Raw genomic sequence first — 15,376 nt, forward strand, 5'->3', positions numbered from 1 at the left:
CTCGTGAAGTGCGCGTGTGCAATCAGTCAATTCGCCCTTGCACTCCTACTAAACAACGCCATTTTTTGGAAACTTTGGCAAAGGGCATAGTCTACCAAACTTAGTCCACTCTGTTCGCAATAGATTTTAGTTTTGGGAACAGAAAACTGTATTGTGATCAAATATTTCATCGATGAGAGCATTTGCAGAATGTCGGCCAAAATTCCATCTTCTCCCACTGCCGACAACTGGGCTTCCCCTCACCACCATATTTGGTAGTAAGGGGACGCCAGGCGGATGCTTCACAGTTATACATCCGGTGAAATGTCTTTATCATTGTTCTCATCTATGAGGTTATTGGCTAGATAAATAGTATGTGTTGGGAAGGAGGATGTGTTTGACTGCGTGTCATGGCATAGCTTTTTAGACCATACGTAGATCGTTAACTACTACGGTGTTAGCTACAAGAACAGACGTTGGCTAAAAGTTGTGCATTTAGCCTCCTCCTGCCTGGGTGAGTGAGTTGGTCTTTGGCTAACGTTAGCTAGATGGCCGCTAGCTACTACGTTACAACTAGGTAGCAAATAGTGGGAGTAGTGGCTAGACTACCTATGGTGGATTTGATGGTATCTATCCTGATTGGCAAACTGTTGCCGATCTAGAAACGCTGGCCTGTTAGCTACACAATCAGCCACATGGACAGCTAGCTTTCGATTTAGCAAGCACCTGTCTCTTAATTTCAGTAACGTAGCTACAGCCAAAATGTTAAGTTAATTGTAGGAAGCACAATGTTGTTAGCTAGCTCATAGCTAACTCCATAACTGTTGGCTTCTAGCTAAGTTAGCAGCTATCAAAATGACTGGGGGAAGAGGTCTGAAGACAGATGTTTGTTGAGTGTTCAGGAAACTGTTCTAGAAAATATTAGATCAAATACTTCTCAGATACAGGAGCTTGTAAATTCAATTAGACTTTATTACAAAAGTAACAGAAGCTGAGCAATTCCATGGAAAAACGGCCTCATTCTTAGTGCTGGGCTTTTATACAGTTTTACCCTTCCATAACATTGTCACTCCACTTTACGAATCATGTTGTCTTACTTAGTTTCCATTCTCTTATTGGTTCAGATATTGGGGCATAGATTATATTGGGGGTGTGACATGCATACCCCTTGGCTAATGTTCCTGTCCAAAGGTCTTTACAAGTTCAGGCTGATGTTGTCTATGTGATTAACTCATGTGTGTGTCCAGTAGCCTTCACCAGATCAGATATAGCCCAGACCAGTCACGTCTTGTTAGTTTACCTTCCCTCATCTACACAGATTCTGCTTGCGTTTTGTTTTTACATGTCCAATGGTGAATTTGATGTTGATCCAGCTTTGTACACTCACATGGACTTCAGCCTTCATTCTGCTTACACATGTCTAATATTTAAACTTATATCGATGTATTATTTATATTTCAAAGAGAACAGTATAGGTACTGAGAATCATCAGATGACTGGAAAATCTCATACAAAACAAATATAGCTAGCTAGTGTGGTTTGATGATGGGACGTTAAGGTTTAACCATATTGCCAATGCTCATTGGTAATAAATACACAAAGCCAGACGTCCCTGGTGTTTTTCATGCACGTAACTAGTTAACTACTCTGTAAACTGTCCATTTGTACAATGAAAGTTGGGTGGATAATAGAGTGGAGTGAAATCTGTTCATCACATGATCACCAAGTTGGCACGCATGCAGTGGACTAACGCAATTTGTTCAGCTAAGTGGTGTTTACATTTAGGGCAGAGCCAACAAGAGGTCTGAAAAGATGTAACCATTATATCTTGAGGACAGCAATGGTGAGAGATTTTGTTTCTTGTAGAATGTATGCATGTTCCTTTTCTGGGTGTTTGACAATGGTTTGATATTTGGGTTGGCTTCTTACTACTGTATAACATGATACAGAATAGTCAACTGTCATCTTACTCTATAAACAGTGAGTGTCCTCAAGGATTTAACAATATTCTGGAATGCTAAAACCGTTGTGAGGGCCACGGAATTGTTGAACAACTGAATTTTATACAAACACCGCATTCCAGCCGGTGTCTATACCACAAATGACCTCTGGCTAAATCTGTGAGTTAAAGTGCCATTTTACTGTTCCATCTCACTGCGCAATCCACTGTCTCATCAGCCCAACCAGGCAATTTATAAACTTGATCTCTACTATAAAAAGCATCTAGACATTATCACATATGATTTTAGACTAACATTTAGTTTTCAACAGCGGAGATTTGTATTAACCTTGTATTGCTATAATGATCGAGACAGACAAGCTGACAGCGTTTCTTAGCCAGTCAATCATGAATCAACTGGCATAATTTTAATGGATATATACAAAGAAATGAAAATAAGTCAAAATGAAGTGCAGGTAGTTTGCAGTCTTTCCAGCTTCAGTTTGAAGTGATTGTTAGCTAGCTCCTCCGAACAACAGTGTCTTGACGAGTGAGCACATTTTCTATGCCAGGTGAAATCGCGCCTTCATCATTAGCTCATTGTTAGGGATGTATCCAAATATACGTGTATGATAGCCTATTTATGGTATCAGAATTGTGTTTGTATCAGAAATAACTACGCTGCCCAGTACAACGGTGAAATATGTGTTCTGCTACAAGCATCTATCCCTCTGTCTATTCTTCGTTAACTAGGCTAGATCGAAAAATCATTATACATATCCTCAGATGTTACATGAAACTTGAACTATATCATCCATTTGTAACAGGCGATAGAATTTTAAAACAGTTGTATGTTTTGTAGTAATCCCGCTAGATGCTGCTCATGAGTCAAACTTGCAATTGGTCTCTAAACAGCTCATGGCACAGACATTGGCTACCTGGAGCCAGAATCAAACATGTTTTTTTGTCTTTTTCGCTACAAATGTGAAACTTCACAATTCATTATTTTAATGGCAATGCGTGTCTTGAATAAAATTGAGATGGAAGTGATCCATTAACCATGGCTTTATGGAAGATAAAAGTACAACATTAAAATGCAAACACATGTCTGTAAATTATATGCAATTCTATGGGATGATGACGGCTGAAAATATCTTTAATAAGACCTTTTTCCATTTCTGTGCCCTCCTGTAGATGTTAGAGCTGTGATGGTGGTGTGTCCCCTGCCTTCATTGTGACTCGTGTCCACCACCTTCCTTTCCCTGCCCAGTGTGTGTGCCACCATTTCACCATGACCCTGCATCTTCTTCTCGTCCTGTCCCCTGTCCTTGGGCTCCTGGTGCTACCTTGTCTGTCATCCCATGTGGCCAGCCAGTTCAGCATTGTGGCCAGCCAGACAATGACAGAGCAAACCCATTGCTCTGAAGCATGTAAGTTTTGAATCAAAATCATCAAATCGGGTGTGTTGCCACAGGTGAAAAGTGAAAACACACATAAATATATCTTTGCTCCAACTCTATTTGACTGAAAACATATAAAATATGTTCTGGTTGTGGAATGTACACCAGTCCACTAAAGCTCACCATTGTTTGATACATTGTCTTACTACTTCTCGTATAAACGTTAGTCACTCATAACCTGAAGGAAGCTCTTTTATAGAAAAAGATAAGCTGCATGCATGCTACCTACCTACCTACATCTCAAAGCTTACCTCTTGGATAAAGCAGGAACGCTGCCGATATGGGAGTAGGCATAATGTTATTTTTTTCCCCCCAAATCACATCTTTCTACTGAAGGACATATAATTTCAAAGCAACCATGTGTTTCAGATTTAAGATGAAATAGATTCTTAGGCCTTGCTGTGTTGTGTATGTGCTTGGCGCTGCTTTGGAGAGCCTTACCCCATGAGTGTAAAGGCTGCATTTACATAGACAGCCAAATTCAATGTATTTTTTTCCACTAATTTGTCTTTTGCCCAATCACATCTCTTTAAATCAGATATTTTTTGGATCTTATTGTTCAAAAGACCAATTAATTGGGAAAAAATATCAGAATTGGGCTGCCTGTGTAAACCAAATCAAATTAAAATAAAATGTATTTATATAGCCCTTCGTACATCAGCTGATATCTCAAAGTGCTGTACAGAAACCCAGCCTAAAACCCCAAACAGCAAGCAATGCAGGTGTAGAAGCACGGTGGCTAGGAAAAACTCCCTAGAAAGGCCAAAACCTAGGAAGAAACCTAGAGAGGAACCAGGCTATGTGGGGTGGCCAGTCCTCTTCTGGCTGTGCCGGGTGGAGATTATAACAGAACATGGCCAAGATGTTCAAATGTTCATAAATGACCAGCATGGTCGAATAATAATAATAAGGCAGAACAGTTGAAACTGGAGCAGCAGCACGGCCAGGGGGACTGGGGACAGCAAGGAGTAATCATGTCAGGTAGTCCTGGGGCATGGTCCTAGGGCTCAGGTCCTCCGAGAGAGAAAGAAAAAGAGAACGCACACTTAGATTCACACAGGACACCGACTAGGACAGGAGAAGTACTCCAGATATAACAAACTGATCCTAGCCCCCAGACACAAACTACTGCAGCATAAATACTGGAGGCTGATACAGCCTTTGTCATGACAGGTTCTTTAAATTAGATCTTACAATACTTCTTGCTGCACTACCTGAGTCTGGTCAGATTTATGCAGCAAATGCATCGCTACATATAACCCAAAGGCAGTTATCTCCATGGGAGGAGTTGGTTGTAACTGGCCCAGCCTTCCAGTTACACCACATGATCCACCCTAAACACGCGACAGGGTTTCCGAGAGGCAATGTGGGTTTGAAAAGTAGTAGGGCATGAAAACAAGGTCGCCATTACCATCTGGAAGCATGTAATGTGTGGTATGACAGAGAGCTATAAATACATAATCATTTAGCATTCCAGCTTAGAGACCTGTATGTTTGGGACACGTCATGCCCCTAGCATTCGGTGACCCCCTAGTAACTTAAGAGGAAGGGGAGTGAGGGGCCGTATGCAACATTGATATTCTTACCCCCTCTCCCTGCTTTCCTCAACTTCCAACTCTCCACACTCTTTTCCCGTCCCATTTGGAACAGCTGGGGAATCATTAAAAACACAAAGCATCTGGCCTTCCAGTTTTTGCCATCACTGACCAGGAATGGCTCTCTAGGACAAACTTTTTTTCCTCTTTTCTTGCTCGATCATCATTTCACCTGAAGTTTTTAACCACAAAGGAGTTTTGATTCCTCGGCGCCTAGCAGCAGCTTTAAAATAAAGCAGGAGAGGAGACAGACTTGAGTTCGCACAACTTGCTCTGCCTCCTCTCACATTGACTCCCCGGTGGGGCCGGCTCCTCTCCTCGGTGCAGGCCCAGGGCCGCCTCGGCTCTTCTGCTTTTCCCCACCTGTTATCCTCATCAGTAGGTCTGCTCTGCAGTGGGAAGAGAGCCATCAGGCGTGCACGGCTGGATGTTGAGGCAGAGGTGTGTAACTGAGAGGATAGCTCCAGCACACGAGTTTGGAAGGGATCAAAGGAGGCGTAAACAGGCCTGTTTTTCTCCCATCTGTTTCTGTAATGGATCCCAGATCTCCTGATAAACACGGACGGTGGTTGCTGAGACTGTTTTTACTCTATTTTTCAGTCCTACTCTTATTTCATTCCACGCTGACAACCCTAGTCCCTGTGGTGAACATTTTTAAAAGAATTCCCAGGGGTTTTTGCGGCAACTTTTTGGGAGATATGTTTGGATAACTCCTGAAGTGTTATTTGTTGACCAGCTTTATTTATGTTGCCTGTATAACTATGCTCTTGGTATGTTCCATTCTTCAGTCTTGAGTTAATATACGGTACCAGTCAAAAGTTTAGACAAGCTTACTCATTCCAGGGTTTTTCTTTATTGACCATTTTCAACATTGTAGAATACTACTGAAGACATCAAAACTATGAAATAATACAAATGGAATCATGTAGTAACCAAAAAAGTATAATTGATATTCTTCAAAGTAGCCAGTCTTTGCTTTGATGACAGCTTTGCACACTCTTGGCATTCTCTCAACCAGCTTCATGAGGTAGTCACCTGGAATGCATTTGGAATTTCTTTCCTTAATGCGTTTGAGCCAATCAGTTGTGTTGTCAAGGTAGGGTTGGTATACAAAAGATAGCTGTATTTGGTAAAAGACCAAGTCCATATTATGGCAAGAACAACTTAAATAAGCAAAGACGAATGACAAGTCCATCATTACTTTAAGACATGGTCAGTCAATATGGAACATTTGAAGAACTTTGAAAGTTTCTTCAATTTCAGGAGCAACAACCACCAAGCGCTATGATGAAACTGGCTCTCATGAGAACCGCCACATGAAAGGAAGACCCAGAGTTACCTCTGCTGCAGAGGATAAGTTTATTAGTTACCAGTTTTGTAGTGATTCATATGTTGATGACTCACTTATGAAACTACTTATTCCAGTTACTAATTAGCACGCACCCATTTAAGAAAATTACTGTAAAAACTGTTAAATCCCCTTGTATTGATGGTTATGAGGGATGAGGCAAAAGGTATGGCAATTAAGTCTGCAAGCCCAACTGATTGGCAAACGTACTGCAAATTGAGAAACCATGTGACTAAACTACATTTATAAAGAAACTACACTATGAAAGAATGAATGATAGTAAAACAGGGGTGTCAAAGTCAAATGGACGGAGGGCCAAATAAAAAATTTAGCTACAAGCCGAGGGCCGGACTGTTCGAATGTTCATTGAAATTTTTTAAATGACGCATATAGTCTAGTGAACCTAATTGAACCTACTGAAAACCTAACAAATATATTCCAATATGATCAGATAAATAAAGCAATATTTTCTTATGGCTCTGTCAGTAATCTTTAATTTTCAACAGACACAAAAGACAAATTTCCTTTATATAAAAATCCCCATAACATGAACATTAAATGAAAGAAACCGGTATTCAAGGCACCATCAGTAGCCTATATTTTCTATTTTAGCAAAAGTGGGCTAAATTTACTTCAAAGAAAAAAACAATAATAGCAATTTTCTATCATCCACTCAACTGAAATATTTTTAAAATATAATTGGATTGAAATACAATAAAATAAAGTGCAAAAATCTATTAATCAAAAACAACACTTTGTTTAAGGAGAAGTAACATGCAGTGAAAACAAATATTAAACTTTAACTTTTAAACTTGAACTGAGTAAAAACTCTAAATATGTGATTGCACAGTAATGTTCACTTGTTTGAGGTTGAGGGTGATACTTGGTGGTGTCCCATCTTTTCCACAAGTTCATCAATGTTCGGGGTAAGGCTCTGAGCTGAGGAAATCCTCAGAATTGAGTGGAGGTGTTCAGCAGTAAGTCGACTTCTGTGTGATGTTTTGTTCAAGTTCATCAAAGAAAACAGTTGTTCACACAGGTATGTGCTGCCAAACATAGACAACGTTTGAGCAGCCTGGATGCGCAGCTGGGGCATTGTGTCGGGAGGAAACGGGCGAACTCCGCAGCACCCACTGCCGCATATTTTGCCCTCAGTGCATCATTGCATTGGAGGTCAATCAACTCCATTTGGAGGTTTGGTGGTGAGCTTTCCACGTCAACAGCAAATGGGTTACCGAGCAGTTCCAACCTGCTTTTTGTGCTTCAAAGTCAGCAAATCGGCGTCGAAAGTCAGCGGCAAGCATACCTATTTTATCAGCCAACTGTGCGCTCGGGAACGCACTGGTAGAGAGCTTCTCTTTCATGGTCTGGCAGCTGGGAAAGTGGCTCAAATTTTCTTTCCGCATCTGCGTCTCCCACAGAGTCAGTTTGGTTTTAAATGCCTTCACTGTACTGTACATATCAGAGATGACACGATCCCGACCCTGCAGCTGCAAGTTCATTGCATTCAGATGACTCGTAATGTCACACAGAAAAGCCATTTCACACAAACATTTTGTCTCGGAGTTGTGTTGTGTCTTTCCCTTTGCTGTCCAAGAACAGACAAATCTCCTCACGAAGCTCGAAACATCTTTGAAGCACCTTTCCCTGGCTTAGCCATCGCACCTCTGTGTGATAAGGCAAATCACCATGCTCCGTTTCTAACTCCGTCAGAAATGCCTTGAACTGGCGGTGATTCAAACCTTTGGCTCTGATAAAGTTAACTGTGCGCGTGATGATGCTCATTACATGCTCCATTTTCAAGGCTTTACCGCACAACGCTTCCTGGTGTATGATACAATGATAAGCTGTCAGCTCACCTGTCGCGTTTTCCTCTTGCATCTTTTCCCGTATCTTTGCCACCAGTCCGCTCCTGTGTCCACACATCGCAGGTGCTCCGTCGGTTGTCAAACCCACGAGTTTTTCCCAAGGCAGCTCCATCTCATTTACACATCTTGACACCTCTTCATACAAATCATGCCCCGTAGTTGTGCCATGCATAGGACGTAAAGCCAAAAACTCCTCTGTCACGCTTAGGCTGGAGTCCACTCCGCGGATGAAAATTGACAACTGGGCAATGTCAGAAATGTCGGTGCTCTCATCCACAGCCAAGGAATATGCAATGAAATCTTTTCCCTTTTTCACAAGCTGCTCTTTTAGATTGATGGACAACTGGTCTACTCTCTCGGCAATGGTGTTTCTGCTCAGACTCTCATTTAAAAAGAGTTGCCTTTTTTCTGGGCAAACTTCGTCACAAACTTTAATCATGCAGTTTTTGATGAAATCCCCCTCCGTAAATGGCCGGGCTGATTTAGCGATCTCTTCTGCCAAAATAAAACTGGCCTTGACAGCAGCCTGGCCTTGTGATTTGGCTTTTTTGAACAGAGCCTGTCGAGATTTGAGGCCTCGTTTTAATTCCTCTGCCTTTTGTAGCCTTTGTTCCATGTCCATATTCTTGTTTTTGTCCGCGTGTTTCGTTTCATAATGTCGTCTCAGATTATACTCTTTCAGTACCGCCACACTTTCTCCACACAGAAGACACACAGGTTTTCCAGCTACCTCCGTGAACAAATACTCCGACTCCCACCTTGTTTGAAACCCCCGGTTCTCAGTGTCCACCTTCCGTTTTGCCATTTTTGATGGGTATCTGAAAGTTAATTTTACTGTGATGCTGACAACTGCTGTGCCAATAAATATTGAAATGAAGCAGCCTACTGCTCGGTGCGTCACCGTTGCATTGTGGGAAATGTAGTATTGGTGCGTGTAAAAGATCTGCGGGCTGCCGGCTTGCTGCGGTCTGCGGGCCGGTTCTAATAACAAATCAAGATCATCCCAGGGGCCGTAAAAAACCTTCTCGCGGGCCGGATGTGGCCCGCGGGCCTTGACTCTGACATATGTGTAGTAAAAGCTTTGGGACACCTTCAATTAAATTTAGGGGGGGTGGAGCTAACTTGGCTCCTTCATTCATTGAATCAGATGGCTCATTCATCACAAAGCCCACTGATATTGAAAACTACTTTTATGACTTTTTCATTGGCAAGGTAAGCAAACGTAGGGATGACATGGCAGCAACAAACGCTGACATTACACATCCAAGTATATCGGACCAAATTCTGAATGACAAATGTACTTTTGCATTCTTTAAAGTCCTTGAGGAAGAGGTGAAGAGAATTGTCTATCAACAATGACAAGCCACCGGGGTCTGACAATCTGGATGGAAAATTACTGAGGATGATAGCAGATGAAATTACCACTCCTATTTGCCACATCTTCATTTTAAGCCTACTAAAGAGCATGTGCCCTCGGGCCTGGAGGGAAGCAATAGTAATTCCCCTACCCAAGAATAGTAAAGCCCCCTTTACTGGCTCAAATAGCTGACCAATCAGCCTGTTACCAACCCTTACTATCTTCTGGGAAAAAACTTGTTTAACCAGATACAATGCTATTTCACAGTAAACAAATTGATGACAGAATTTCAGCATGCTTATAGGGGAGGACACTAAACAAGCACAGCACTTACACAAATGACTGACGGAAGGAGATAAATTGATGAGAAAATGATGGGGGGATGTCTTGTTAGACTTCAGTGCAGCTTTGGACATTATCGATCATAGTCTGCTGCTGAAAAGATGTATGTGTTATGACTTTACACCCCCTGCTATGATGTGGATAAAGAGTTACTTGTCTAACAGAACACAGAGGGTGTTCTTTAATGGAAGCCTCAAATATAATCCAGTTAGATTCAGGAATTCCCCAGGGTAGCTATTTAGGCCCCTTGTTGTTTTAAAAACTTTTTTAAATTTTTACTAATGACATGCCACTGACTGAGTAAAGCCAGAGTGTCTATATATGCGGATGACTCAACACTATACATGTCAGCTACTACAGCGACTGAAATTACTGCAACACTCAACAAAGAGCTGCAGTTAGTTTCAGAGTAGGTAGCAAGGAATAGGTTAGCCCTAAATATTTCTAAAACTTAAAGCATTGTATTTGGAACAAAACACTTACTAAATCTTGTAATAAATAATGTGGTAATTTAGCAAGTTTATGACTGAACTGCTAGGAGTAACCCTAGATTGTAAACTGTCATGGTCAAAGCATATTGATGCAGTAGTAGCAAAGATGGGGACAAGTCTGTCAATAATAATGCAATGCTATGCCTTCTTGACATCAACAAGGCAGGTCCTACAGGCCCTAGTTTTGTCACACCTTGACTACTATTCAGTCGTGTGGTCAAGTGCCGCAAAAAAGGACTTAAGAAAATTGCAATTGGCTCAGAACAGGGCAGCACGGCTGGCCCTTGGATGTACACAGAGGGCTAATATTAATAATATGCATGTCAATGTCTCCTGGCTGAAAGTCCCGGAGAGATTGACTTCATCACTACTTTTATTTATGAGAGGTATTGACATGTTGAATGCACCGAGCTGTCTGTCTAAACTACTGGCTCACAGCTCGGACACCCTTGCACACCCCACAAGACATGTCACGAGGTCTCTTCACAGTCCCCAAGTCCAGAACAGACTATGAGGGGCACAAAAGAAATCAGCCAAGACATCAGAATTGTTTTTGTTGACCTTCACTAGTCTGGTTCATCCTTAGGAGCAATTTCCAAACGCCTGACGGTACCAGGTTCATCTGTACAAACAATAGTATGCAAGTATAAACACAATGGGACCAGGCGGCCATCATACTGCTCAGGAAGGAGACTCATTCTGTCTCCTAGAGATGAGTGTACTTTGGTGAGAAGTGCAAATCAATCCCAGAACAACAGTAAAGGACCTTGTGAAGATGCTGGAGGAAATTTGTACAAAAGTATCTATATTCACAGTAAAACTAATCCTATATCGACATAGCCCGAAAGGCTGCTCAGCAAGGAAGAAGCCACTGCTCCAAAACCGCCATTAAAAAAAGCCAGACCACAGTTTGCAACTGCACATGGGGGCGAAGATCATACTTATTGGAGAAATGCCCTCTGCTCTGAAGAAGCAAACATTGAAATGTTTGGCCATAATGACCATTGTTATTTTTGGAGGAAAAAGGGAGAGGCTTGCAATCCGTGAAGCAAGGGGTGGCAGCATCATGTTGTGGGGGTGCTTTGCTGCAGGAGGGACTGGTGCACTTGACAAAATAGATGGCATCATGTTGTCGGGACATCAGTCAGGAAGTTTAAGCTTTGCTGGGTCTTCCAAATGGACAATGGGATTTTTCTGTGGAAAAATGGCTGAAGGACAACAAAGTCAAGGTATTGACAAAAAGCCCTAGAAAATGGCAGAACAAAAAGAGTGAGGAAGGACAAGCTCTGTTAGGAGGAATGGGCCAACATTCACCCAACTTATTGTGAGAAGCTTGTGGAAGGCTACCCAAAATGTTTGAAAGTTAAACAATTTAAAGGCAAGACAAATCAATTGGGTACATGTGAACTTCTGACCCAATGGGAATGTGATGATGGAAGTGTAAGCTGAAATAAACATTCGCTCTACTATTATTCTGACATTTCACATTCTTAAAATAAAGGGGTGATCCTAACTGACCTAAGACAGGTAATTTTTACTAAGATTAAGTGTGGAATTGTTAAACTGGTTTAAATGTATTTGGCCTGAGTATGGGTGGAGTAGGGACACACACCGTGTGTTGTGAAATCTGTGAACGTATTGTAATGTTTTTAAAAGTGTATAAACTGCCTTAATTTTGCTGTACCCCAGGAAGAGTAGCTGCTGCTTTTCGAGGAACTAATGGGGATCCATAATAAATTCAAATACCATTCTCAGAAATTCCAGCCCAAATAAATGCTTCACAGTTCAATTAACTCAGTCTCCTGTTCAGAGGAGACTGCGTGAATGAGGCCTTCATGGCAGAATTGCTGCAAAGAAAGCACTACTAAATGACACCAATAAGAAGACTTGTTTGGGCCAAGAAACACGGGCAATGGACCTCAGACCGGTGGAAATCGGTCCTTTGGTCTGATGAGTCCAAATTTGAGATATTTCGTTCCAACCGCCGTGTCTTCGTGAGACGCAGAGTAGGTGAACAGATGATCTCCACATGTGTCGTTCCCACCGTGAAGCATGGAGGAGGAGGTGTGGGGGTGCTTTGCTGGTGACACTGTCAGTGATTTATTTAGAATTCAAGGCACACTTAACCAGCATGGCTACCACAGCATTCTGCAGCGTTACACCATCCCATCTGGTTTGCACTATTTGTTTTTCAACAGGATAATGACCCAACACACCTCCAGGCTGTGTAAGGGCTATTTGACCAAGAAGGAGCGTGATGGAGTGCTGCATCAGATGACCTGGCCTCCACAATCACCCGACCTCAACCCAATTGAGATAGTTTGGGAGGAGTTGGACTGCAGAGTGAAGGAAAAGCGGCCAACAAGGGCTCAGCATATGGAAACTCCTTCAAGACTGTTGGAAAGGCATTCCTCATGATGCTGGTTGAGAAAATGCCAAGCGTGTGCAAAGCTGTCAAGGCGACTTTGATGAATCTCAAATATAAATACATTTTTGTTTTTATCTCTTATTTAAAAAAAAAAAATTTGGTCACTACATGATTCCATATGTGTTATTTCATAGTTTTGGTGTCTTCACCATTCTACAATGTAGAAAATAGTCAAACTCATAGGTGTGTCAACGTTTGACTGGTACAATTTCTGGCTTAATATTGGATATGATTTTGACTGAATGTAAGATTACATTATGACTTTTTTTGTGTGTTTTATTCCACAGGCTCACTCAATATGACATGTGATCATGCTGTCTTTTGGAAAGAGAAGTCCACCTGCTTTTTCTTGACATGTCCAAATTGCACCAACTATAGCAGTATCTCCGTCGCTGACCTGATAAGGGAACAAGGTGTGTACACAATGCTTGGGTGGAGAATGTTTATTAGCTTCTTATTACCAATATTAATATTTTTTGTTGATTTAATCTAGTTACTGAATCTTTTGTTTTCCAAGGGTTGTAAATTAACCATCAATTTTGTGATTGAAATGCATGTCGTGTAATGCCTTTACATTTGTCACAGTATTTTAAATCTGTTTTTCTGCCCCCCAGAAACAGACATCAGTGTTTTTAAGAGCGACGCTATAAATGTCACTCAGTCTTCAAGTTCCGTAACTCCGTCAGAAAGCCAACATAAGAACCCTACTGCGCATAAATTGACAGTCGGCAATAATGCCAATCAAACTACACAAACCTCTGCCCTCAATGAGGCCGGCTCTACCTCACAGCACAGCGATGCTGGTCAGGCTCCAACTGCTGGAGACTCTCCTGATGTCTTAACTGCATCCACCATGAATGCAGCACCTTTGCCAGCTCTCAAGAATGACACAGCAACTACACTATCTGAGACATCCCACAAGTCAAAGGTCCAAAGTCCAGTAATAACCACAGCCACTTCAGTAAAGCTGGAATCTATTACTGTTATGACTCCACCAGCCATCACACAGATAATGACAATAACGGAATCAGAAACCACAGCAACCACCACTATGACTACTACCACCACAACAGCAATGCCATCTACTACCAATACCACCACAACACAACCAACTACCACCAAAACAAAAATACCAACAACTGCCACCACAATAAAAATGACAGCATTACCATCAACTACCACTCCAAAAACAACCACCACCGCAGACACGCCTACAGATGAGGAGAAGAAGCCGTCACCAACCATTCCGGAGGCCCCCAACTCTCAAGCTACCTCCGGAAATGCCATGGTTCCTTCAACCGCCACTGCTGAGGTCAGCACAAAAAGGCTGGACGAAGACCCCAACAGAGCCATTATAGATGTTGTTGCCGGCGAGATTCTGACTCGCCAGTTGGTGGACACAAGCGCTCTATTGGCTGTTCTCTTGTTTGGCCTCCTCTTCTTCCTAGTTACAGTTATTCTCTTCCTCACACAGGCCTATAAGAGTTACAGGAGGAAAGACTACAACCAGGTGGACTATCTCATCAATGGAATGTATTCTGATTCAGGCGTTTAAAAGTGATAGTTGAGTGTTTACATTTCAACATGGTTCGGTTATTTCTATTTTTACATTTTATTTATCGGAAATGGTTAATAACATACATGAGTTAAGAGATTGTTAATGTTGCAGCAGCCTTTGCCCTAGTATTGTGTAACATTTCTGTCTTAAAGGTACTCCAGCATATAAGTTGCCCCTGCTGTTGTATCACCACATTGGTTTGTTAGTCCTATATTTCTATGTCTTACATTTCTATGCAGATTAGTATTCCACCTCAAACCAATAGGATTATGGCCATAGACTGTTAAGTGTTCCGTAAAAAAAAAAATGGTGAATATCATTCCGAGTTCTGTGGAAAAGGTTTATTGATGTAGCTTTATTTACATCTCTGGTGTTTCATTTATTGTACATTTTTCACTTATGTATCCATTGCTTTGTGTACGTTTTTTGTATATTTTTTTTCATGCTATTTTCCTTTGTTCATGACTTGCATGTTTCCTTTGTTTACCATTCCTGTCCTTGGATTAAGATTGAAGGCCAAAATGATCACTGTAGCACTGAAGCACATTAACGTTAAAGCCAAGGGAATTGTCTAGCCATTTCTGAACTCCATTCCATGACGAAGAAGGAACGGTTATATGATAACCAAGAGAGACTTTCCAATGTGGAGGAACTTCTGTCAAGGTTGGAAACGGGTCTGAAGGCCTGTTATGTGCCAATTTAAATCTTACTAATGTGCTATGAGATGTTATTTCCAGTAAAGAAAACAATTAAGAATGATATGGATTTTTCTTTCAACCCCCCCCAAAAAAAAAAAAAAGTTATGTAAGGATTAATCAGCACTTCAGTGAGATGCATTAGTAGTCTTTGATTCTCTCAACTCTTGTAAGACTCTTAACATGTCTGCACGACTGTGTATATGCTGTGTTTCAGGGAGAGATTCAATGTGTTTTTAGAAGGGCATATCAATCAGCTGGGGGTGTAACAGTAATAGCTTCCTGGGAATATGATGCACATGTAATGTGTGTTTTT

At 41.5% G+C, this 15,376-nt stretch overlaps 1 protein-coding gene across 2 annotated transcripts; it reads left to right on the forward strand.

The window, feature by feature from the left end:
• Positions 1-310: 310 nt before the first annotated feature.
• On the forward strand, positions 311-15,124 carry wu:fa25f02 (uncharacterized protein C11orf24). 2 transcript variants are annotated; one of them, XM_046353831.1, is made up of 4 exons: positions 311-493; positions 3,113-3,348; positions 13,095-13,220; positions 13,422-15,124. In XM_046353831.1, the coding sequence occupies exons 2-4, from the start codon at positions 3,210-3,212 to the stop codon at positions 14,360-14,362; spliced, it is 1,206 nt and encodes a 401-aa protein (XP_046209787.1). In that variant the 5' UTR covers positions 311-493; positions 3,113-3,209; the 3' UTR covers positions 14,363-15,124. The 2 variants fall into 2 exon arrangements, with proteins under 2 accessions (XP_046209787.1, XP_046209794.1); XM_046353838.1 differs by lacking the exon at positions 311-493 and adding an exon at positions 1,641-1,822.
• Positions 15,125-15,376: the final 252 nt, after the last annotated feature.

The sequence above is a fragment of the Oncorhynchus gorbuscha genome, linkage group LG01 (assembly GCF_021184085.1).
Source record: "Oncorhynchus gorbuscha isolate QuinsamMale2020 ecotype Even-year linkage group LG01, OgorEven_v1.0, whole genome shotgun sequence".
Taxonomy (NCBI): Eukaryota; Metazoa; Chordata; class Actinopteri; order Salmoniformes; family Salmonidae; genus Oncorhynchus; species Oncorhynchus gorbuscha.

Excerpts from the sequence above, each read along its gene's own strand:
- wu:fa25f02 (XM_046353831.1), top strand. The coding sequence starts at position 3,210 with ATGACCCTGCATCTTCTTCTCGTCCTGTCCCCTGTCCTTGGGCTCCTG. Across the intron at positions 3,349-13,094 it reads AACCCATTGCTCTGAAGCAT|GCTCACTCAATATGACATGT; the intron begins GTAAGTTTTGAA and ends TTTATTCCACAG. Across the intron at positions 13,221-13,421 it reads TGACCTGATAAGGGAACAAG|AAACAGACATCAGTGTTTTT; the intron begins GTGTGTACACAA and ends TCTGCCCCCCAG.